At 36.1% G+C, this 26113-nt stretch overlaps 1 protein-coding gene across 1 annotated transcript; it reads left to right on the top strand.

Annotated features, from left to right (window-relative positions):
- The first annotated feature begins 1701 nt into the window (after positions 1 to 1701).
- On the top strand, positions 1702 to 25857 carry ppp1r14bb (protein phosphatase 1, regulatory (inhibitor) subunit 14Bb). Its single transcript, XM_051900604.1, has 4 exons — positions 1702 to 2514; positions 23366 to 23449; positions 23549 to 23581; positions 24099 to 25857. Exons 1-4 carry the CDS (start codon positions 2314 to 2316, stop codon positions 24165 to 24167), a joined length of 387 nt encoding a protein of 128 aa, XP_051756564.1. The 5' UTR covers positions 1702 to 2313; the 3' UTR covers positions 24168 to 25857.
- Positions 25858 to 26113: the final 256 nt, after the last annotated feature.

The following is a 26113-nucleotide window of genomic DNA, read 5'->3' as shown; positions in this document are numbered from 1 at the left end:
AGAATCAAGTCACAAATGCAGCACATGCAGCTTTACCCTCTTACCCTCACACACCTAGGGATCATAAAATGCTACTTAGAGACCATAAGAGGGTTGCAAGACTGCAATACTATACAAATCTACTCTAGATTTATTAGCACATGATACTAGGGTACATAGAAAATCAACAATCAGCAATAATGTCGTACATATTCAAATATCTGTACATATGTCTGAGTTTACGGATGCATATATGAGAAAAACTGTGTCGCAGCATGCAATGGGTTTACTGGACTGTAAGATCCAGACACAGCATTTTGAATAATTCATTTTCTTCATGCCACTTGTAAAACATCATAGTTAGAGGTTGGAATGTGCTGTGGCCTCTACAATCAGCCTACAGCATTCTAACAACAACATTCCACTTCTTAATTGTTTGTTTGTTTGTTTTGTTTTGTTTTAATCATTTTTAAAGTCAGTAAGTTTCAGCTGAATCTAAAATGTCTACTGGCATACTGTCTTTCTGTCAGCTGTACGCAAGGAATAATTGACAATGGGTCGTTTAATTATAAGAAAATAATGCACACTAAACAAAGCAAAATGTGCCAAGAGATCTCTTTAGCCCCACCCACTCCCATTAAGCACTGTGAATGATGTAATCGAGTCAATCTCCCTACACTTTCAAAACATTTAATTATGATTATATTTTGCAATAAACTTCAAATATATATATATATATATATACAGTAGTCAACATTTGAAGTGGATCAAAACCTTACATCAAAGTTGTCCTAAAACCTTCTTCTTAGTACAACTTAGTTCTTAGGACAACTTTAATGAAAGTTTTTGATCCACTTCAAATGTTGACTACTATATATATATATATATATATATATATATATATATAGACAGAGCGAGAGAGAGTGAGTATACATACAGTATAATATGCTGTTTGCAGTGGTGCTGTTTGCAATGCTTCATGGGATTGTAGTTCTTTCCCTCACTAAAGCCGTTAAGTATACAGTCTTGTAGTTGTACCTTTGTAACACTTTTTTGCTTCAAACAAAAGTTTGTAATGTTATGATTCACCTCTTGGCTTGGTTCATGGCTTATAATGGTTTAACGAAAACTTTTTTGAAATCCTTGTGGGAGAAATGAATGGAAAAAATACTTCAGCAACCAACGCCAAAAGTGGGCAGGCACTGTTGAGCTCTATTGATTGGATCAGGGGGAGGGTAAGTTACTTTAATTAAAGATTATGATGGCACATGAATTTTAAAAAATAATGATATATAGCCTATAAAATCACTTATAATAAATACCGCAATATTCCAATTAAAAATAAAGAGTTGTCATTTTTGATTTCATGGTGACTTTAACTCACAAATAAAAAGTTCTGGTTTGGCTAGTTAGCTAGATCCTGCAGTAACAGGCCTGGTGGGTGAGGAAAAAATATTGTTCCCTTTTATACTCTTTAATTTCTTTATCTAGGCCTATAAATTAATAAAAGTTACTGAAATCTAACAGACAAAGTCTTAACAGAGTTCAAAAGTGTCACATGTAGATGCCACTATCAGAGAAACCTTTTGTTTTTCTTTCCTCGCTTATTATAGCAACTAACTTGAAATAACAGGATTATCTGGTTGTATTTAGCCTGAAGTGAAGGTTGGTGAACTTATTAGTCAGCAGTAGACAGGAAGAGAGAGGCTGACAGAGAGGGAGAGAGAGAGAGAGAGAGAGAGAGAGAGAGAGAGAGAGAGAGAGCGAGAGAAAGGACAGCCGTGGCTCAGAGGGGGTTACACACACATCACTCGGGTGAGGGAAGCAGAGTAGGAAAAGAGAGGAGGGGAAAAGGAAGGACAAAAAAGAAGGGGGACACTGCACTGTTTGTTTTCGTTTTAATTGCTTTGAATAAGAGAAAAAACGCTGCTGCTTCTCTTTAAATGCACGGATAAATCATTGTAAACGGCTTCCATTTTTTATTTGAAGGAAAACAGTAGGCCACGAGGAATACGCTGGAGTTTGAAGTCATTTGAGCGTTTGTGGCTTACTTTCTAAAGCAGCAAAAGGAGACACGCGGTTTGCAGTCCTGTAAGTGCTTAGCGGCTTGATAGTTTGTGACAACAAGACCAAGCGAAAAAATCAATCAAATATAGTTACTTTACATTACTTTAGAAATATTATCAAGTAGCTGCCAAATGTCATTGAGTTCTGCGAGAAGGAATAAATAATAGCTCTATTAGTGGCCTTATAAATCACACTGCTCAACGAACACGGGGAAGAAAACCCTATCTACTTTACCAGCCGGTTATTCACAGCATATATTTGCGGACTATGGCGGCGGTAACAAGTCCAGAATCGAGCCAACCAGCTCGCGTTTACTTCCAGACGCCCCCCGGTTCAACCGAAGAAGCCGAGACCCCAGTCCGCAAGCAAGGACGGGTCACAGTGAAATACGACCGGAAAGAACTGAGAAAGAGACTTAATTTGGAAGAGTGGATTATTGACCAGCTAACGGATCTCTACGACTGTGAGGTAAGACTCTTTGTGGAAGCTTTACTAAACAAAAGTAAGCTAGTCTAGACTAGTAATCGTTTGTTGGGGCTGTATATGGGTTATTTTATTTAGCTACTAAACAAAAGCCACCATAAAGTCACCAACAGGTCAAAAACCTATTGTAGCGCCTATACTAAATAGATAAGTGCGCTTTGTAACGGCAGCAGTGATCAAGTTATATTAGGCAGCTACCGTAACATCATTACGAGCCAATGGGCAGAATGTAAGTATGTGTTTAAGCGTCAATCTGCAGTTGACCCACATTCTATTTCAAGAGACTTTAAGCGCTAAAGGGAGAGCTCATTAGTTACTACGTTAACTGTATTTCTACTTTATCTACCTGCGCGTTATCCCGTAACGCGCGGTGACGTCACGTGGACATCGTTTTCGAAAATGTCGGTAAGGAGGTTAACCTGACGAAACTAGTAATAGTTTTTGTGTGGCGCGCAATTTAAACTATAAAGCGTACAAGTCTGGAAAAGGTGAGTGACGATGAGATTGACCGTGTAGTTACCGTCTCGTGGGTACTGTCTCTTAATTTTAATTCATTACAGGGATTTGTTTCCTTTCACTAAAATGATTTATTCAGTGACCCGTCTGTAAGCTATATCGTTACACCAGTAACGTAAGGTGCCAAGAAGTGTGTCCACGCGTCCAAAAATATGCGTGTAGCCTATTATCATAAATCAGTACTTCAGGCAGTATTCATAAAACGGAAGTCAAATGATGCTTGAATAATGTAGTAGGCTACATCTACAGAGATTCTAATTGGATCAGAATTCCCACATTTTAAGAATTCGATGATTCTTGCACATACTATAGGCATGTGATGTTCTGTGACCTTTATGTTTTTTTTGTTTTTTTTTGACCTGAGACCTAGCTTCAAACAAAATATAATTTCTCAAAAATATTTCACTCAGGTGTTGTTAAACAGATACAGTTTAACCATGAGGCGCAATTCTCCAGGTACTTAGCTCTCTGAAAAGAGCTACAGTTTTCTGTCTCTTTTTTTTTTTTCAATTTTTCTAATTTGATGACCCCTCAGCTCCCATGACCTGAGACAAAAACGTTTTTGTTGGCCAAGTGGTTCTTCTTCAATGTAAGTAAAAGGACAAATATGCACTGAAGGTTAATTTTAATAGGTCTACTGGTTATAAAGGCTTCTTTTACATAAAGTCTTCAATTACATGAAGTCAAAAATGAGTGTTGAGACTGACCATAAACCTGTCTTGGGATGGAACCTCCAGCATTTTAACAAAAGAGATGAACACGTGGTTCGGCATATTCCTCATGTCTCTTGTACCCTCCCCCAATCTATAACCACACAGCCAGAAACAAGCATACCCGTTTGCTTCCTCACGATATCCAAACCCATGTCAGCATGTTAAATCCGCTTTGCCAACTTTCCTAGCTTTTAGTAAACAATAATGCATGACGTGGCGGTCCCTTGAGAGTCTTAATCCTTTTCATTTAAAACTACTTAAATTGTCAGAAGCCAGATACCAATTTTGCTGTGGAAGGAGCATGGCGTGGCATACTGCCATAGAGAGAAGCAATCAAGTCATTATAATCTCACTTTCTGCACAGCAAGTGTTTGGTTTCCCTGGATATGGAGTGTGTAGTATTTTAAAAAGACTAGACAAACGCTTCAGTAACAATGTTACAGATGTGGCTTGGCATTAAGGAAAATTGCTGCGGATAATAAAAGGGAGGAGAAAACAAAAATACTGACTGGGAGGGTAAAGCATGAGGGCTAAAATCATTTTTCAAGCTCAGCAATTGTATGTTTTCAGGGAATGATTGACTGAGTCACTGTGATAAACTGTGATGAGACATCATCACTTGATGTGGAGTCCTTTTGAAATCAAGAACTAATGGCAGTGTGAAATGAAGTTTAAAAAAGAGGATGCAAAAATCAAGGGAGAAGTAAACAGACAATCATTGATGGAGACTAACAGACGGTCTGTGAAAGAGTTGGAGGGAGGGAGGTATAGAGAGGGACAGCTGTGGCTTTGGCCAGGAACACAAGGATGGCGTTGAGTGTTTTTCCTCCTTCCTCTCATTAACACTCACACAGTGTGCACTTTGCTACATACAACTGCACTTTTTAACACGTGATGTCACACATGAAATTGGAAAATAAATGTCTTATTTGGACTTTAGTCAAGTGTGTACATCTGAACACTGTGATTGGTTAACATGGTAACAGAGTAGGTCCACAACTCATGTTGCTACCAGTTCGTTCACTTTCATGTTTGCTACCAGTTTGTTCACTTTAGAATGAATCAGCGAATTTCTCCTATGCGTACAAGATGGGAAAGGCAAATAAGTGAAAGAAAAAGAGGATGGAGGATCTTCTGACAGGCTTAGGAGGAGAAGGAGAGGCATAATTGTAGTGGGATCATGGGTTGATGCCGCATAATGGAGACTGCCGAGTCGTGAGTCATGACCGAAGTAAATGCCAGTGACAGGCGAAACTGCAGGAAGTGTGTGCGTATGTTGTGATTCTCTGATGCTTTAAGAAGGCAGTAAAGGTCACCGCAGTCTCGTGACCTTAGCTTTGGAGCAGTCCTTTTGTGTGTGCACGTGCCGTGCGATGATGAACAGTGTAAGGATGTTGAGCCACTCTGTATATTAGCTCTATATTTACTTTGTTGAGTTCTCTTATCTCTTTCCTTCCTCACTCTCAGACCTTATTTGAATACTTTAGTTCCTCACCTGCTAGCTGCTGTCAAGCACACACCCCTCCCCCCAATTGCACCTGTGTGACAGTGTGTGCGCTGTGTTTCTGCGTGCGTGTGTGTTTTTGTGTATAGGGGAAAGAACAGGTTTAGGCATGTCCTATATGTCACAGTCAGAATACATATTTAAAAAGGCAGCTTTGCATGTCTGTTAGAGATTTGCAAAGAAAAAAAACAAACAAAAAAAACACTATGTACACCTAATCTACACTATCGTTCAAAAGTTTGGGATCAGTACGATTTTTTTTATTTTTTTTATTTTTTTAAGAAATGAATGCTTTTATTCAGCAAGGATACATTAAATTGTTCAAGTAGAAATGTTTTACAGTTTCTGCAAAAATGTTCAGCAGCACATTGATAATATTAAGAAATGTTTCTTGAGCACCAAATCAGCATATTAGAATGATCATGTGACACTGAAGACTGGAGTAATGGCTGCTGAAAATTCAGCTTCGCCATCACAGGAGTAAATTATTATTAATTAAATCTTCATGTGAAAAAACATTACGGAACATTAAAAAAAAAATCTTCTGACTTTTGAACTGTAATACACTCCCTGTAAGTAAACACACAGTTTTCTCAGGATCCGTATAATTCGATATGAAGATGAATCATTCAGGTGAATAATATCGCCACATACTACCTGCAGGTATTTGGAGATCATGAGATCGGGCCAAACCTTGTGTTTTCAGATTTTAATCTCATGATTTGTCATGTTTTGACATGAATTTACTTTTGCAAATATACTTGATTTGTTAGTTGTTTTTGGTTGATTAATTTGATTTTGATTGATTAACTTTTATTCATTTCAGTTTATACCGTTGACAGATACAGAGTAACATCAAATGTACTTCCATAATCATTATCATGCACCTTGTCCCAATTCACATACTGTACATCCTAAAGATAAGAAGCAGTTTACTTACTGTTATTTTTAGACTTTTCAGTCAATAACAAAGTGCCAAGAAACATGAGGCCGAAGTTATCAGTTTATAAAAAAAGTTAAAGGTAGGGTAGGCAATTTTTAGAGGCTAGCAATAGCGAGCTAGCTTTGAAAGCATAAGATCCCACCCTCTCTTCAGAGCATCTCCAAAGCCACTCCTCCAAAACACATGAATGCTATTTCATGTATTCTTATTTATTTACACTGTTAAAGAGTTGGATTCTCATGCTAAACATGGCCAAAGTTTCAAAACACGAGTTGGACGTATGACGGAGTATTTCTGTGCCAAAAATACTCTTCCAAATCCTCATAAACTTTGCGGTCTTTTTTTCGAGTATGTGCCTGTGTGACATCAGAAAGGTCAGAATTCCTCGTACGGGCACTTCTCCCGGAAGAGCACGCGCTCACACGTCGACCAGAGCGAGAGAGCAAGATTAATTTTGGATAAAATTAATCTTCATATTGATAGTGTTGCCATTGAAACGCACATGTATTTAAGACTGTACGACAGTCAAGACGTGCGTCCTACCCCCCCCTTACGGACGGATGCACACATGAAAACTTGTCCGGAGTTTTACATCATACATGTTCGATGACTGTGACCTGCTTTACATGCAGGACTGAAATGGTGGCTAACAAAGAAATCTCTTGCGTCGTCGTAGAAGTCACACTGCAGGACTGTGCACCAAATCTTCTGACACTGCCAGAATTTTGTCTGAGGTAATATTTGATTGCAACTGTCATTAATCGGCTGTCGGTGAACATGTCAATCTAGCAATCAAAGAATTCAGATTTTAGCCTAGTATCAGAGGAATCTTTTGGGATTCTCAAAATTTGTCTCAGACGACCAAATCGTGGCCAAAATCGTACAGTGTGCACCCGCCTTAACTTAGTGATTGCTATCAGGATGTGAAGAAACTTTCAACCAGCATAGCAAAAAATGTTTCTGGAACAAATCACCTACCCTGTCTTTAAATACTGAATTTTAAGGTAATTAATTTTAAGGTAATGAATATAGCTAGAAGCTAAAACTATGCACATCAATTGTTTAAAGATGTTATATTATAATGTAGTATAAATGTCCCATTCTCAAAAGTATCCAGTAATTTTAGTTCTTAGTGTAAGTGTGAATTTGGATGCAGCCATTGTCTTAATTTGCTCAACATCTAATTCAACATTCTACCGTTTACATAACTGCATTTACAAACCCACTAATCACAGAACCTAATTACAGAGAGGGAGAGGTGAGTATACACACTAATTCTGATTGAGTAGTAATTTTCCTCACCATCCACACTGTAAGTCTAAGAGTTAGCAACCTGTTAAGTGAAAATTATCTAGTGTGTTGTACAGTAAATGATCTATGATTTATGATGCTATTCTGTTCTCGAAAAGTGAACCACAAACCATTTTAAATGTTCCTCAGTTGTAAACAGAGAGAGACTTATTGATCTCAACATGCGTCAAAGCGGGATGTCTTCAGATCTGGCCTTTTCTCTTGGTCACTCAGTGATCCTTATGTAAAAGGGCTCTGATCTGGTTGGAAATAGCCTTCCCTTTTGTACACAGCCTAATTCAAGAGCAGAGGATTCAGCAAAGTGAACCAAGTTAACTTCCAGACAGACTGTCTGGCTCTTTAGCTTGTTTAAAATCCAGTTAAGTAATTCTGTGTTACTTCGGAAAGTTGCTGTAGATTGAAGCCAAGAGAGCCTTAGATAACAGCACTGGAGTGCACTATTAATTTGATACTTGATATTAGGTATGGGTCACTAACAACAGACTAATCAAGTCTATTTGTGCAGTTGAATAGTTAAAGGTTTTTCCCCTTTTTTATTTTAAATTTTGATATATTTTGCTTGCCTTGCTTAAATAAGTGTGCTGATAGTATAGCCATACAAATTCAAAGAACACATTTGGCCGTTACAGCAGATCCTTAGCTTCTGCAGGGCCTGAACTCCACCTGTGACATCATCACCAGCCATATATTAGGTCAAAGGGTGTAGTCAAAGCAATATATACCCTTCAGTCCTTTAATGATGCAGAAACACTTTCATTAGTCCAAAGGGTTTTGTGATAATTACCGCTAGAAACCTGTAATTACAGAAACTAGAGCAGCGGAGCACAGTAATGTTTCTCATTTCTCTCTTTGATTTCCAGCTTGATGTAAAGGCTTTTTTTTTTTTTAGCCATATACTTGCTGTTATTAAAAACTCTTGTTAATGGAGTGCCCTGTCCTGGAGGTACTTGGTGGATTAGTGGAATTGTGGGTAACTCAGAGTGAATTGGACTTAGTTTCAGTCAAGTATGAATAGAAATACATATGCACAGACATGCATGCACACACTTGAAGACGCCTAGACAGAATATCCTAAAGTGCTCTAATCTAGGGAATTTGATGAACGCCTGCCTGCTTTGTTCCGCTCCAGAAACGACAGACGAGAGAGAGGCTTGCAGTTCTTGCCCTGTTGGTGTTTCTCTTTATCACCTCTGCTTTTTCTCAACTTCCCCCTCCAACTTGTTCTATCTTTAGAAAGAATGACCACAGAGCCAGATTTATAAAGACTACAGCACATGTCGTACACTGTATTTATTGATTCAAGATCTCATTATGTTTTGAAATGGCTGTCTCATAGCCTTTGCAAACATCACTTCTGATTTTTGAAACCTGTCATCAACTCCCTTGACCTAAAATATTTACTTGAAGCACCCCCTGAGATTTTAAGTTAGTATTTCAATAATTTAACAACACATCTGCATGTTCATAGTTCTCTGATATTGGTTAATGGCTTCATGACATGCAGGAAAACAAATAAAATAATATTTTTAAATATTAATATTATTATTATTATTATTATTATTATTATTATTATTATTATTGTTTAGTAAGTGTTTTCTTTGAATTTTTATTTTAAAATTTGTTCATTATTTATTTGTGAACCCAAGTTCAGGGTTCACTAACTGCTTTGAAATGAATATGCTACGTAAACAGGAAACAAACTAATAAAGATGTTAGAAAACACAAAAGTTTATATAAAAAGCGTAATATTAAAGAATGTAGAAAAAAATTTTTTTTAAAGACCCTGTGAAAAACACTTTCTGTCCTGTGTTGACTCATTTCCTATTGAACAGGAAGTTGGTGCATGTTGTGTTATGACTGAATTTGGTTAAGGTTGACATTATAAATATGTTTCTTCTGTGTAGATATTTATCAGAGATTCATTAATGTCTAAACAGGCCTATTATTTTTGCATGTATATTTACATATTTTAAATTTTATATAAACAAAGTGTGTAAACATGTAGTGTCTTATAAGTAACAGACTGATATATTGGCCAAATAATCATCAGCATTTTGAGATTATCAGCAATTTTTGAATTGAGTAAATATTATCTAAAAAAAGTATTTAAATATGTGCATTTTGTGTAAATCTCATTTACTTACAAATGTATTGATTATTTCATCCACCTTGTTTTTCAGCGCTGAAGTAAGCTATTTCGTGTGAGAATTCAGAAAATAACTAGAAGAATAACAAAGTGCAGTAAACTTTAAAAGTATTTGTGCTACTAACCAGTATGTTTATTATGATTATGCATTCAAATAAAATAACAAATACCAGTTTGCAACATCAAGCAGCATAACTTTTTTTTTGTACAGCTTAAAATAAATAGAAGCAGATGATGCTGGAACATTGAAGTTAAAAATGGTTGCTCCCAGTCTTAGGTTAAAAATAAGTCGGATACTTATTATTGACTGAAGCCTTATTGGTTAACCACTAGTTATGTTGTTAAAAAAAAAGAAATTCTGCTTTAAATAGAGAGGATGCCAGAGAGTCTAAATGATTTTCGCTTAGATTAAGGGCAATGAGTTCAGACTGAGCCAAAATACATTGCTCGCTTTCTATTAGTCTTAAATCTTTAACAATTCTGTGGGTTTGCCAGTTGATTAAGCTTATGGACCGACTGTGATTCCTTTCATTGTGTGAGGTCATTATTGTTTCTCTTAATTATAGGCCTCTCTGCTTGTCACTGATCCAATAATCTATCCAATCACTAGAGTTCTTACATTTCTCTTCCTGTCAAAGACATCTGGATTCTTTATCTCTAATAGCTGTTTGTGACTCTCTTTTTCTTACATCCTTACTGCTTTAGTTTTAACATTCTTTGTCGAGAAGGAAGCGGGAGGTCAAATGTGTAGTGACCTGTTGATTTGGTGTTTCGTGTCTGGATGTGTGTTATGTTCAGCAACAGTATTTCTATGGAAACCGCTCCCATATGATCTCTTCTCTTTGATAAAGCATGCTCTCACTCCCTTGAGTCATTCACTACATAATATGAAAATACACAGCCCGTCTGACTCTCTGTGACTTGGTTTAGAGTAATTAATTCCTTTTTTTTTTTTTTTCATTTAACACCTTATATTTTCAGCTACTTTTGTAAACTATAATTTTATTTTTTAATAAAAGACCAACAAAAGGTATAATCCTTTCTCTTTTACAGTGTTGCTGTTGTTTTAATGAAAGTAAAAGTTCCTTTTTGTTTTAATGTAGACAAAAAGTCTTGCTGACTTTGTGTGTGTGTGTGTGTGTGTTGCTTGTTATTCTCAGTGTGCTATCTGCTGATAAGCCCCCAGTGTGTGGTGAGAGACAGCGGTTTATACACCCCCACCCCTCATGGCCCACTTCAGCCCAGCCAGAGGACTCTCTCCTGGGGCAGCATGTGTCCCTAGTCCTCTTTCTCCCAGCTCTCTGTCAGCACCACTGCTGTCTGTCATAATGCCAGACTGCAGCCGACTGAGAATAAATCAATAGTACAGCACTGAGTGTGTGTTTACATGAGATAGATCAGGGGTTAGTAAAGTGAGCTGTATGAGGTGGAGAGTGAGTGATTCTGAACAAACTTCTGTAGGTTTTTTCACTCCCCTCTTTAGTTTATTATTCATAATAGTATGTATCATTGCAAAAGACCCCATGAAATAATTTGTTGAGAGCAGTTTTCTTTCTTTCCTGTAACATATTTTCTGTTTAAACAGGAAGCTCAGGCAAGGCTTATCAAAAGGCGTCTGTTTTGTCTTATCATTGAATCATTGCTGTCTTCATATAGCAGCTTATTTTTAACGTCTAGCCTGGGCACGTCCATTTTTAACTTGAATGGGCAAGGCTTCCAGTGTCAGGTACTTTGTTATTTTAGCTGTACAAAATCAGTCTAATCAGTCAAAATAGGCCTATTTTTTGTCATTATTTTAATCTACTATTGTAACTATGAACACATTAGGTCAAACTCAGATGAAATGCTACTTTTTACTTGTATGTAAGATTTTTTTTATTTTTTATGTTAAACTACTTTTTTTTTCTTGCGTAGTTTATTGTTCATTAATTAAACTATTAATACATTAATAAAAACATTAATTAAAACTATTAATATGCCATTCATGGATTTTATCTCCCCCAAAAGTGTAAATATTGAGCATAAACTGTGAGCAGCAAAATAGATACTTTTGCTAAAACACTGCAGAAAAAAATGCAGCAAATACAATTTTTTTTTTTATCTGTCATACAGATGACTCAGACCGTTTAACTAATCCAGATTTGTGAGTTAACGCTTGATGCCTTTAGATGTCTCCCCCCATGCGTTTAACACTATTAATCTGCATATTAAGAACATTTCATAATAAATTATGTTATAATTTGGAAGTTATTTAGAGATGGCAAGGGAAGACTAAAAACTTTGAAATTACTAGTAGTTAACTTTGTTTTGTGCTCATGATGAGAGTTTTGATTATTAATGTACGTACGTTGTTTGTTTTTAGTCGTTTATTACTTTGTGCAAAATATATAAATGGTCCATACTTTTCTTAAGAGGTAACCTGCACCCCTAGTATGTTTTTTCAGTCTCAAGGCCTTCTATGTGCCATACAAAAATATAAAAAATAAAATAATGAAAAATAAATTAAAATGATAGCCTGATAAAACATCTTCTCTAACCTTCATATCCAGTTGGGAAAACTATTTACTTTTTTTTTTTGGTAAATATTGGTAAAAATCCTTAGACATCACTGCTTTGGCTCTTGGGGCCCAAGATTCTTTGATTTACTAATTTGAGTGTTTAGCATTATTTCTTTTACAAAGTAATACGGTTGCCCCGATGGAAATGTATAACTGTTCCAAAAAAGTATTGTCTGGACCTCCACTGGGAAGGATATATAGAGCCTGGACCTCTTGGAACTTTAATTGAATAACTCTGCTGTAGAGGGTATGTATACCATGACTGATGCGTTACATGGGAAAAGACATTTAGCTCCGTGTACAGGAGTGCAAGCCAAATATCACTGTTTTTAGACCGGGTCATGAACACCTCAAAGCGAATGGGGCATTGTGATGCAACTCGCTACAATGGAAGCTTCAATACAACATCATAATGCACCCGTTCAGAAAGAGAAATGTTCCAGTTAATATTGATTATTTGATGTATCCAGTGTAGACAGCCCTAATCAGTTGTGGAGCATCATGTCAAAAATGCACCCGTTGCCGATACATTGCATTGGTTTATTATTAGTGAGACGTTCACATTTGCTCTTGAAAGAGTGTTAGTCTACTCAGTTGCTTACTCATGAGTCATGTTGACGCATAGCAACACAACTAAAACTATTCCTAATGTTCCTTTTATTGAAATTTGCCTGATTTTACCTGTTGAGACATGCCTTCACAAGCACTTTTAATAGTCGTGCTTGTAATGCTTGAGTTGGGGAGATGTAGTCTCAGCCGTCACACCCACGGACTGTTGACTGAATGTCTGATGCATATGGCACACAAAATGGGAAACATTTCGAAGTCGTCATCTGATGCATGCCGTCTATTATCAAGGGGGCATTCGACATTTTCATGCCCTTAACATGACGTGGAACAAAAATAACTGTGATTGGTTGCTTTTAGGGCTGCAAGATTTATTGCACGATACGAAAAATAACATTGAAATCTGGCTTGAAGGCTGCGATTAAATTTTTTTTTTTTTTTGCGCAGCTTGTCAAAGAAGTATGGCTCCAAATGATAATCCATCTGAAAGCACTGCAAGTTTGAGTCGCTTATAATGTACATTTGAAAAAGCAACACACGTCAAACATCTTTCCAGACATGAGAAGCATTTATTAACGTTGTCCAACAAAAGACAACATTTAATAACGTTTTTGCTCCAAACTCACTTCATAACGACAGTTGAGCGTCCTTTTGTGAGATGATTTGGTTTCTTACACAGAATAAGGCAGTCGTGTGTTTATTAGTCATGTTTAATCAAAGCGTTTCAATCTTGTTTATTCAGCTACAGCGATTAGTATGATGCCCATAGGGATTTCCTGGAATGACGAGGATTATCTACTTCTATGGCAGGGCATGTTTGGAGTTTCTGCGTTAGAGCGCCCTCTTGCTTTCAGATGGAGAAGCATTTACCACTGATCACAGAGCCGTACAGCTCTGACTAGCTGCTCATAAAATTATTGCAGCCTTTGCCAAGTCGCATGTAATAAAATTGCGATAAATCGTGCAGCCCTAGATGCTTTACATATCGGTCAGACGTCATCTTGGGTGGTCCTTGGCCAGTAAAGGCTGCGATAGAGTCCAGACCTTCCGCTGTCAGTGTGAAGGTTTGGCTGTGTGAGCCGTGAGCCGTGCGAAAGGGATGCTTGCAAAATATGCTGTATTTCTGTAATTCTGCTAGGTGCCCCGTCACAGAAAGTACATAATAACGTCTCGATTACTAATGTTAATTTCCCTTCAAGTTGTAAGCATTCTTTCTTCTTCAACTTAATCTTTTCTTAATCTTCATGCAAAACCTGTTTTATGTTACCACAGCTGTCAAACTATGTTCTTCCTGGCTTCAGATTAGCCAACTATCGCTATGCATCCCTGGTCTTAAAAAGACTCAGCTGTGTCTTGTTCCTTTTGTTTCGGACAGCTAAGACGTCAGCTATGTTCACCATCACATCTCTGTTCTCAGTTATTAATATCATGCCTCTCCAAAGAATCATCTTATACTGTTTTATCCTCTCAACTCTTAAACATTAAGTCATCTGAACACTTAAGAACTGGTGTATTAAAAAACTGTTCCTTACTCTCATGAAATGAATCATTTTTTTTTTCCTGTGTATTGCCCCAGGATGTGGGTTTTTACAATCAGCTAAAACATCTAAGGAAATTCCTGAATTACTCCTCCAGTTGTGTTGGATGTTGTTGTGCAATGACAAGAGCTGTTGAATGTGCACACCTGGACTCAAATGTAATTTGTCTCACGGGTAATATTATGCAACGTTTTGCATATGCTTACACAGTAAGACAAAGAGAGAAAGATTATGTGGGTGTAAAGGTTCTTAGATTTATTGATAAATTCAAACCAGTGGAAGTGACCAGTGTCTGATGTCTACTCATTTCCTTCTTCCGCTCTCTCTCCGTCTGTTTTTTTTCCTTCTGTATCCTCTTCATCTCTGTTCTTTTTCTTTCCCGGAACTTATCTTGGCATCAGAGATTAACCAACCCATGCAGAAACCCCTGCAGTCATTAGTCACAGGTAGAAGTGCTGGCACTTGAATATGTGATCAGATATCGGGCATAAATGAATCTGTCAGCTCTGAACAAATACGCACATGCATAAAGAGCATAGAACAACGTGCTCAGATAGACAAAGCACTTCATGTGAACGTCACCTTAACAGAAGACATGTTAAAATCAGACATATTAACAACTTGGTTAAAGATCTAATAGAGAGTATGGTAAGATGTGTCATTGAGAATGCTGTGTCACGGTCACCCCCTTAATTTAGCAAATTGTGCTTAATTTTTGTCATATATTTACCTTATATTTACATATACCATACCATACCATACCTACCATATATTATATTTAGAAATTAAAAATGGCCCATCATATACAGCTGCCTGTGATTGTAAGATTCACATGAGAAAAGTTTCTGAGATAAAAGCATGTCAAGTCAGGTTTACTTATATAGCACTTTATATAAAACAGATTGCTTCAAATCAGCTTTACAGTAATACACAGTAAGAACAGTCAGTCTTTTAAATTATAAGTACTTACAACATCAATTTCAACTATAAAACAGCTCTAGACAATTTAGTGTCATTAAGCTTTATTATTAAGCCACCTCATTTGATAGTTTCAGTTGATAAATTTTTTATGATAATTAATTGTCTTTTGTAACAGCATGTTTATCCAGGCAATTGACAAAAATATAGGGATTCTCTTCAACATCTACAAATGAGGTGTAAATTTCTCTGTGATTGCTGGCTGTTGAATGATGTTATCTTTTGCCCTTGATAATGTCATGACGTCAATCTCTGTCCTTCTCATGTATCATTTGAAGCTCAGAGGATGTTCTTGATTCAATACAGGTTCTGTCAATAACATCTGTGGTATAATGTTGATTACCACTGAGAGTAACTAGTAGTTGACTAGGCCTTGAGTATATTTAATTTTACTTTTTTTTTTTTTTTTTTTTAATGATCGATTTAGTTAGGCCCTTATAAGGTTTTAATAATTGTTCTAATTCTAGAGAATCGCAAAGTTCACACCACAACTACAGCGTTAATGGCAGAGCAACAATGTTGTTAGAATTTGTTTCAGAACCGTTTCCAGCTGATGATAAAAACAGTGACGGCCAGAATTTCACCTTTTTAATGGGTTAGTGTTAGTTCACCCAAAAATGAAAATTCTGTCATTAATTACTCACCTTTGTCATTCCAAACCTTCACCATCACAAATGAAGATATTTTAATGAAATCTGAGAGCTTTCTGTCCTTCCATTGACAGTCTACTCAACTACCACTTTCAAGCCACAGAAAGGTAGCCACTGATTTCACTAAGTGCAACATGATCCTGGATAAACTTCTTTGATCCTGGAACAACATTCCAATCAACCAATCAGATTTGAGGGACAAGTTTACAGTTCATGTCAAGGTTAGGCTTACAAACAGGGTTAGGTGCTTCTACATCAATGTTATTCACCTATCATTTCACTCTGATTTTAGGGATAACTTATGGGTAGGGGTAGGGATATGGTTAGGACTACATTTTCGGACAGGGATATTGTTCCAGGATCAACAAAATATGTTGACCCAGGAATGTGTCTAACTTGGCAAAATCAGGGCGTACTAGTAAACACTTCATAAAAGTAATCCATGCGACTCCAGTGGTTTAACCTCAATTTTATGAAGCAAGGCGAGTGGTTTGTTTGTGCAAAAAAAACAAAAAAAATTACCACTTTATTTACTAAAATATTAATTTCCAACGCATGTTCACAAGAGCACCACAACACATACATTTTGTGTTGACTTCATACAATTGAGGTTAAACCACTGGAGTCACATGGATTACTTTAATGATGTCTTTCCTTTCTGGGGCTTGAAAGCTGTAGTTGTGTAGGCTGTCAATGGAGAGACAGAAATCTCTCATATTTTATTAAAAATATCTTAATTTGTGTTCCGAGGATGAACGAAGGTCTTACGGGTGTGGAACGAAGAGGTGAGTAATTAATGACAGAACTTCATTTTTGGGTGAATTAACCCTTTAGGAGCTCAAGCATTAAAGTGTCAGATGACATAACTGCAGTGCTTTTAATAAACAGAGCGTTATATGCCGTGGGCACTAATAGTTATTGTTCTTGGTGTAAACAGGCCTTATTATGATATGAATGAATTGTTTACTGACTTCTAAAGTTCTATCCAATCTTTCAATTGTCATGATAATGTAACCAGGTAACTTTTGTGCTAGACATTTCAATATACCACAACAGCATGTGACATAACTATCTGTAAAGCACTGTTTACATGGAGAAAATACCATGGGAATTACAGTGGATATGCATAACTTGAAGTTCATCCATTTAGAAAAGTATTCTTTTAAAAATGATAATTTCCTCTTCACTCCAAATAGTGATTTAACAAAAATAAATCCTTCTCATTTAGGCTTTTAAACCACACTGATCTTGTGTACTTCTTTTGTAAGTGCTTCAGCTGTGAAGTTATTTTTTTCTTTTTTTTTTTTCCATCGATAGAGCTTAGCTTGTATTGAACCCGGAATATTGGCTGCTTTAAATCAAACATCATTCACACTCTGAGGATAGTGAGGATACATTATCTATACTCTGCTTTGGAAATATGTTATCTAATGCTGTTGTTATTGTTTTGGACAAAGGTCGGCAAGAAACTTAAAGCCTTTTGACGAAGTTCAAGTTATGTCTGGCACCTCAAATGAGCTGCCATACAGTTCATATTGCTTCCATCCTCATCCTTGGTGATGAAGACATCTGTGTAATGTAGGTCAAACTAGCGCCGAGTCTGAGACCCTCCTGAACTCATAATGTCACATCAGATTCACCATGACTGCAGGAGACCTGTGGTGATGTAGATGCTCATGCACACACATGCTGAATTATAAAGGTCACATGCACACAGACACGCACACATTTCCAGACATGAATTCAGTCATCCGTAAATCCTGAGTAGACGTGTTCTCCCTGACTAAAGCAACTCAACACACCTGCACATTGACCAACAGGTTGACTCACATGGACACAAAGCATTTAGTCTCAGTTTCAGACACTGTCCATTCACTGACTGTCTGATGAATACCCCCCATGCTTGTCTGTTGTAATATCATCAAATTTGTATCTCAGAAATGAAAATGATCAGTTGGTCAGACAGTTTCTTTCTTTTCAAGTTGGTTAAAATTGTATTCCGATAATCAGAAGTCTGATCCTGCAAGAGTACAATGCACACATGCTCCATCACACAGTGTTTGACCTTGTATATGACATGTACACTACCGTTCAAAAGTTTGGGGTCAGTAAAAATTTTTTTTTTTTTTATCTAGGTTTTTGAAAAATGTCTCTTATGCTCACCAAGACTGCTTATTTAAAAAAAAAAAAAACCCTGTAAAAATAGTAATATTCTGAAATATTATTGCCATTTTAACTAGTTGTTTTCTATTTTAATATGCTTTAATTTAAAATTGAATGCATTACTGTGATGGCAAAGCAGAATTTTCAGCAGCAGCAGTCTTCAGTGTCACATGATTATTCAGAAATCATTCTAATATTGTGATTTGCTGTTCAAGAAACATTTCTGTTATTATCAGTGTAGACAACAGTTCAGTTGTGCTGCTTAATATTATGTGGAAACCGTGATACATCTTTTTCATTATTCTTTGATAAATTTCTTTATAACAAGTTTTTACTATCACTTTTGATCAGTTTAATGTATCCTTGTTGAATAGACGTATTAAAAAAAATTATTGATGTCCCCAATCTTTGTATATATGTGGCCCTGGTCACAATTTGGTCTCATGCTTCATTAAGTAGTTGTAGAATAACATTGTATTCCTCTTTGTGTTTGTTGCTGACAGCACTGTTTGATTTGGGATGTAAAGAACAACTGGGAGCTCCTACACAAAAAGTGTGCATAACAAGTAGAATATTATGCAATTAAATTGCACATCTTAACAATATACAACAATATTTTATCAAGTGCAGTTTTCAGGCTGTTGTGAGTGTAAATGCTTAGGATTTGGGCTGGCAGATGACAGTTGTCACAAGTTAAACACAGGTGACTTATTTAAACTATTATTTGAATTGTTGAATATTTTTTTACACAACAACTATTCATTCAGGAAGAAATACATGGGCGTAGAATACGCGGGGGACATAAATGCATTTATTTGCATTTATTTTATTTATTAAATTTAAATCATTTATTAAATAGAAATCTTTTGTAACATTTTAAATGCCTTCACTGTCACTTTTGATTAATTTAATGCATGCTTGATGAATAAAAGTGTTAACTTCTCTCGTTTTTTTTAAATCTTACCACAAATGTTTGAATTGTATCATGGTTTCCAAAGAAATAAGAAGCAGCACAACTGTTTTCAACATTGATGATAATAATAGGAAATGTTTCTTAAACAGCAAATCAGCATTTTAGAATGATTTCCTAAGGATTATGTGACACTGAAGACTGGAGTAATGATGCTGAAAATTCAGCTTTGATCACAGGAATAAATTACATTTTACTATATGTTCACATTGAAAACGGCTATTTTAAATTGTAATAATATTTCAAGCTATCACTGTTTTTACTGTATTTTTGATTAAATAAATGCAGCCTTGGTGAGCAGAAGAGACTTCTTTCAAAAGCATTAAACAATTTTAATGTTTCCAGTTCCAAATTTTGACAGTACTGTATATTTTCTGTGATCACTTTTTTTTTTTTTTTTTTTTTTTACATTGTGTATATTACCCATGAGCACTTAATGCACAAGTGTTTGTAATAAATAAATCAAACATAAAACTGTCATATAATATAAATGAAAAAAGTAGTGGTTATTGTTCAGCAGTGTATTTGATTTCTTACCAAATTAAAAGCAAGTGATGAGATAAAAAATAAAATCTGTCAAGACAAAGGTATCTGAATAAAATCGGTATCTGAAATGATGGCTACGCCCAAATATGTAGCTTAATAAATAAATTTGCAATATGTATGAATATAATGACACAATTATTAATAATAAGTATTATTTTAATCATTAATAACAGTCATCTTACAACTTCAACAAGAAGTAGCAGAAGTCACCTTTTTCACAGACTTAATTTAAACCACAATCAAAGTCACTTCCTATGAATAAATCTCACACATATCTCCTTGTTCTCTTTTTTTTTTTTTTTTATAGGCCTACTGTTCTGCCTTTAACTTCTGCTCTAGTTTCTGTACTACTCCAGCTTAAACTTGGCAGTGTGGTGCGTTGACTATCATAGGCACTTATTATTGCTTGTGATGCTCCTCATTTGTTGCTTTGGATAAAAGTATCTGCTAAATGACTAAATGTTATTGGACTCCTAAACATTAAAAAAAAATCTGTCTGTATTGGACATAAAACGGCATCTCTGGTATTTCACCCTTTCACCCAGGTGTCTGTGTTTCTAATAAGAATACTGTAAGTTGCTTGCACTAGCTAAATGATGAATTGGTTATCTGTGCATGTAAACTTAGTGTAAATGACTAGCTCTGTGGATTTAATGCATCTCTGTTTGATTGTTGAGAGCCTTTTTGGTTATATTTGTATTTCCTCTCTTTTGCTCGACTTTATGTTGCTCTTTTTATCTTTTTCCTTGTCTCTGTGAGTGACTAGTAGCACATGGTGCCCACATGTTGTGCCTTGCATTCTTTGTCTTGTGTCCACACACACACACATACTCACACTCTCATACACACACACGCTCACTCACTCACATTCCAGTCCCTAGCAGCCAACTCAAGTGGTTTTTACAGCTCATTCGCTCCTGTGTACTCATGCACCCTTTAGTTATATGCGCACTACTCGGTCATAGGCACAAATTGAAGGTTTGTTCATTCAACAGAGCAATTAAAGCTTCCATTCACACGTGATGGTGCCATGGCAATATCAGTGTGCCTGAATGAACTGTAGTGTGTGTGCTTGTGTTGGTGAGAGAGAGAGAGAGAGATTTGGGCAAGGGGTAGTCAGGCAGGTGCAATGACAGCTGGTCTGGGCTGCTCAAACCAAGGGGGAGGAAGAGAGCGGTGAAAAGACGAAGTACTGATAGTAGCATTGAGAACTAGAGAGAGTGTTTGTGGGGGGGAAAGCATCAGCTCTAGAAATAGACCCATTCCTGCATGTGCCTTTTTGATTTTCCATTGTGAAGCCAAGGGCAGTTTTAATGTTCCTTACTTCAGTGCTTGTTTCTCTAGACAGACGATATTTTAATATGCCGTTTGAGTCACTGCACCAGAACCACAATGAGCTTATGCGTGTTCATAAGACGTGTGTGTGTGTGTGTGTGTGTGTGTGTGTGTGTGGAAGAGGAAGATGAAGTGTGTTTTGGTAAGGCTCTGAGGGAGCAAATGTTTTCAGAATAGGGAGAGTGGAAACGTTAAAGAGAGAAAGGGGGGTTTGCGAGTCTTGTGAAGACCATTTATAGCTTTGTGGGGAGAGAGATGCATTAGCTAGTCTTTATTGAAAGAGACAACTTTGTAGAAAGAAACCAAATTGGCAGACTAAATGGACGAGACGAGAAAAAATACAGCAGCATATAATTGAGGTTTGGAGTCTCCAGTGGCACAGTTGGATTTTTACTCTTAAAAACAGAGCTAAAACTAAAACATAGGGATATAAAGAGCGTTTAAATTTGATTCAGGGTTTTGATTTGAATTAGAGCTATTAGGGAAGTTGTTGTGATCAGAGAGAAAGACAAAGGCGTCTGACGGCAGACTAACAGTAGGAAAGAAAAGCAGACAGATCTGTTTCATGGCCAGCGCCTTGCCAACAACCCGAGGCCAAATATGTGAACTGGACTGATAAAAATAGCCAAACACGGCAGTATTTCTCAAAACAAACATGCTTATTTTCACAAAGTCACATTTGGTTTGTTTTGCTGCTGTATCTGTATTCAACTTCTCTTTCAGCTACAAATGTTCTGTTTTAGTCATGAATAGATGATGCTGGAACTTGCCAGCCTAGATGAATCATCACATCTTTAACATATTAACTGACAGTTAATGTCTTCCTCATCATTAAACAATAGACACATTTTAAAATGGATGGGCTTTAATAGTGAAATCAGACTATATGTAAATACACAGCATGCAAGGGCAAGTTGAAATGGAAAATATGGCAACACTTTATTTTACAGGGTCCTTGTTACTCGTTACATGAAGTTACTAATAATAACTATAAATTATGCATAATTACATGCAACTAACCCTAAACCAAGCCTAACTCTATAATAAGTACATGTTGTTAATAATTATCCTCAGTACTTAAATGTACTTAAAAGAAGGAAATAAAGCATAACCGAAAGTACATATTTTAATCAACTTGAATTTGAATTGTAATCCTTGGTTTAAAATAATAATAATAATAATAATAATATAAAAAAAACCAAACAAACAAAAAAAACTTTTGTAATATTGCTACCAAATCAGGCCCCAAAACAACACACAACGCTTAAAAATGGGGTCAGTGATTTAATACTTTCATTCAGGGGTGCATCAAATTTATCAAAAGTGAATGTTAAAATTATTTTTATTTAAAATAAATGCGGTTATTTGAAACTTTCTAATATATCACAGTTTCCACAAAAAACATTATCTATCAGCCATTTTCAACATGAATAATAAAAATAATTAGTTGAGGAGATCTAGCTTGTGTAATTGGGTGTGTATGTATGTATGTGTATATGTGTATATATATATATATATATATATATATATATATATATATATATATATATATACACATACATATTATATATATATATATACACATACATATTATATATATATATATACACATACATACATATTATATATATATATATATATATATATATATATATATATATATATATATATATATTATACACACACACACACACACACACACACACACACACACACACACACACACACACACACACTCACTCAATTACACAAGCTAGACAGTTTTACTAAACTCAAGGGACAAGTAGAAACTGATCTAAATACACAGCAGTGAGTAACACAACCATCATTGCTCTGAATAGATACATAAATTCCACTAAAGTGGTTAAGAGGAAGGTGAAGCAAATGGAAACATACTTGAATCAAACTGAGAAAATACCATAAGTTTCTTCTCTTTTTGCTGATCTGCTAACTGGATAAGTTTATTTTGTATTATGGTTTGGCCCAAAGGCTGACTCTTGTGTGACACAAGAGATACCTCTAGTGGTGAAGAGGCAGTATTACACTGACCTTCATCAACCCTGGTGGGGACTTAGCAAGAAACTGCTACTTGTGTATAAATGCCTTAAAGACCCATCCCCAGTCTCAGACTCGCCTACATACACAAACATTCCAGAGTCTTCCGTGCAACCAGCGTCACTGTGTTTCCATTGTCTCTGCCTAGCTACTTTTCCCCCACTGTGTTTCTTTGCCCTCTGGGAATACTGCATAATTTCCAGGAGCTGTAGGGAATTACCGAGTACAGTTGTGTAATTTCCAATTAGCTGTTACTTCTTGGGGGTATTTGAATATAGAAATATCCTTGATCCAAACAGATCATTTCCCTCTGCTTCATGATTCTTATGCTTATGTGCCACAGGAAGAGGCGATCCCAGAGCTGGAGATTGATGTGGATGAGCTGTTGGACATGGAGAGCGATGTAGACCGTGCCGCACGAGTCAAGGTATCCTTTTAAAAAATGTCAGATTCAATATTTTATCATCATCATCAGTTTTTAACAGGCTTACATTTGAATGGCATTCTTTCTCTTATTGTCCAACAGGACCTGCTGGTAGACTGTTATAAACCTACTGAAGTGAGTAAATTGTCTCATATCTAAGAGCAGGCAGGGTTATTGTAGTTAACTGAAACTAAAGCTAAAACCATACATAAAATGTTGCTGTAAATAGTATAAACAATAACTGAAATAAGTTTTTTATATTTCAGCTAGTTACCAAGGCAATGTTTCTTATTTTCTTTTAGTTTAACTTGATGTCGTCTTTTTTTTTTTTTTTTTTTTTTTTTCACATTTTATGTCCTAATTCTGTGAACAGATCAGTGGAGTTATGAGAAATTGACATAAATTTGTCAATATGTACAGAGCCGAGAGCACAATACACATACTGGCAGCTGAAAGCAGAATTAATTTAGACAAATATTTTACTTATTTAAACAACATTAATTCTCTTTATAATGAGGATAAACAAATGAATGTGTACAGTTTTAGGCTTATGGCTGTTCAAATTAGGGGAAATCTGCAGCATGTTAAGTGTCAACTACCCACCTTTCTGCTAAATTTGTTAAAAATTGTGCTCCTTTTTCTTCTTTCGTAGGAGTTTGTAGCTGAATTGCTGGACAGGATCCGTGGCATGCAGAAGCTCAGTACTCCTCAGAAGAAATGAAGCTCCTCCCACCTCCACCCCTCCTCAACCAATCCCATCCCTTCTTTTCCAATTTTAGGGGCGTGTCTATTCACCCCTGAGCAGGTGCTCATCCAGTCCCGTCGCTCCTTTGCATCCGTTGGGAAGGAGGTGGAGGCAAAGATATGGGAGATTTAATTAGATCCTTATAAGCAGGGCTTATTTTTCTCATTTTGTTGATTTTTATTTGTATTATTTTATTGTGTTTCACTTTTTTTGTAAAGGGGGAAGATTTCATTGTTTTGAAATGTTCTTAAAAATATTTTCATGTTTTTTTTTTTTGTTTTTTTTTTTTTTTGTTTATGCATAGAATGATTTTATTTTATAAACTTGGATTTTTGTTAGAATTTTGTTTCTGGTATCAAAGCTCCCTGCTCTTTCAATGAACACATGGACTAAACCCTTTGTGAAACTGTGACGATCCTTGGTTTAAAATGACGTCAGAGGAGAACAAACAGAAGCGGCCTTGTGGATTTTTTTTTTTTCTCTCTCTCTATTTTTGATCCTCCTCTTCCTTGAATGAGTGCAGGAACATTTTTAATTAAAAAACTAATAAAAAGAGTGATTAAATCTGTTATAAATGAGGGAGTTACTTTGGATTTGTGGTATTAACAGGGAGGGAACTGTGTGTAGGGAAAAAAAAAATGGGGCTTTGATTTTCTTTAATTTTCCCCTGTCTTACACATGCCACACACACACATACTCTCTGAAATTCATGGGCATCACCACCCTCAGGGATCAGGAGAAATTACCACACACACACACACAGCTGTGGCTCTTGGGCCTCACACACATCCACAGATGTGAACACTGCCTCTTCCAGAGACAGATAGGGAGGGACTGGAGGAGAGCAGGCTAGACAAGCTGCAGTGCGTCATGGTCACTGCCAAGCGTACGTTTAGAATTAATCCTCTCACATGACTCTCCTAAATCATCTCTCCCAGAAAGCCATCTGCTCTTTTTGTCTCAGCCAATCAAATACTGTAATAAGAGGGCTAATAGTCTCACTCAGTGCTCTTGAACTTCACCAGTCCAACATTTCCAGCAGGTGTTTTAGGATAGGGAAAAACTATCACATAATAACGCATATTAATCATACACTGAAGCTCCTCCACATCCCATCTGAGTTCACTTGTGTATTACATAAAGTCAGGTACAATGACAATTGTCCAGGACTCTCAACTGTTTTCTCTCTTTCTCTGCGTATTGTTTTTCTTTGAGGCCTTAGGTTAAAATTTGTTAGGACAACCAAATGAATTTAATCATGTTTGAGGAATACACAAGAAAAAAGTAGCTGCAAAAGTGGAAATCTTTTTGAAGTTGTAGGATAAAAAAGGTTCTTGTACTTTCAGTGATTCTGTTTTTTACTAGGAAAGGAATTTGACTATACAGAGCATTTTTTAAGATGCATTAACATCTGTTAACAAAATGGAATCCTCAATTTTTATCATTATGTGGACCTTGTAGTGCTGTTCATTTCTGTTTTCCATGTCCATTTGGACTGTGGAGGACTGAAAGAATCAACTGGACTCACTTACATGAATTAGGAAAAATGTAAGCAATTGTGATAATGGAGAAAAAAGTATCTTGTAGCAATACTAAAAAAAATGTCTTGTTTTTTGCCCAATTTTGTTACACTTTTATGCAACTTTAATAAAAATATGGTAAATTACTTTTTTGTGTGATTGTTTCTTTTTATATTTGACAGAATAACTTTATTTTGACTTTGTTTATTGACTTCTTAATTGCTAGTTTAAGAATTTGTAATACTGTAAGAATAAACCGCATATGTTGTAGTAGTGTAAATATGTTTCTCTTCTGCTCATCCACAACATTTCAAGCGGGTCTTTTTAGAGAAACTTTGTCAGTTGGTAGAAAGTTGGTTAGCTACAGCTCAACATGCTATTGGTCGGTTTGATCACCGTACT

This window comes from Ctenopharyngodon idella, chromosome 7 (assembly GCF_019924925.1).
Source record: "Ctenopharyngodon idella isolate HZGC_01 chromosome 7, HZGC01, whole genome shotgun sequence".
In the NCBI taxonomy this organism is placed as follows: Eukaryota; Metazoa; Chordata; class Actinopteri; order Cypriniformes; family Xenocyprididae; genus Ctenopharyngodon; species Ctenopharyngodon idella.
The sequence above is the reverse complement of the archived record's forward strand: the minus strand, read 5'-3'. Positions and strand labels throughout refer to the sequence as shown.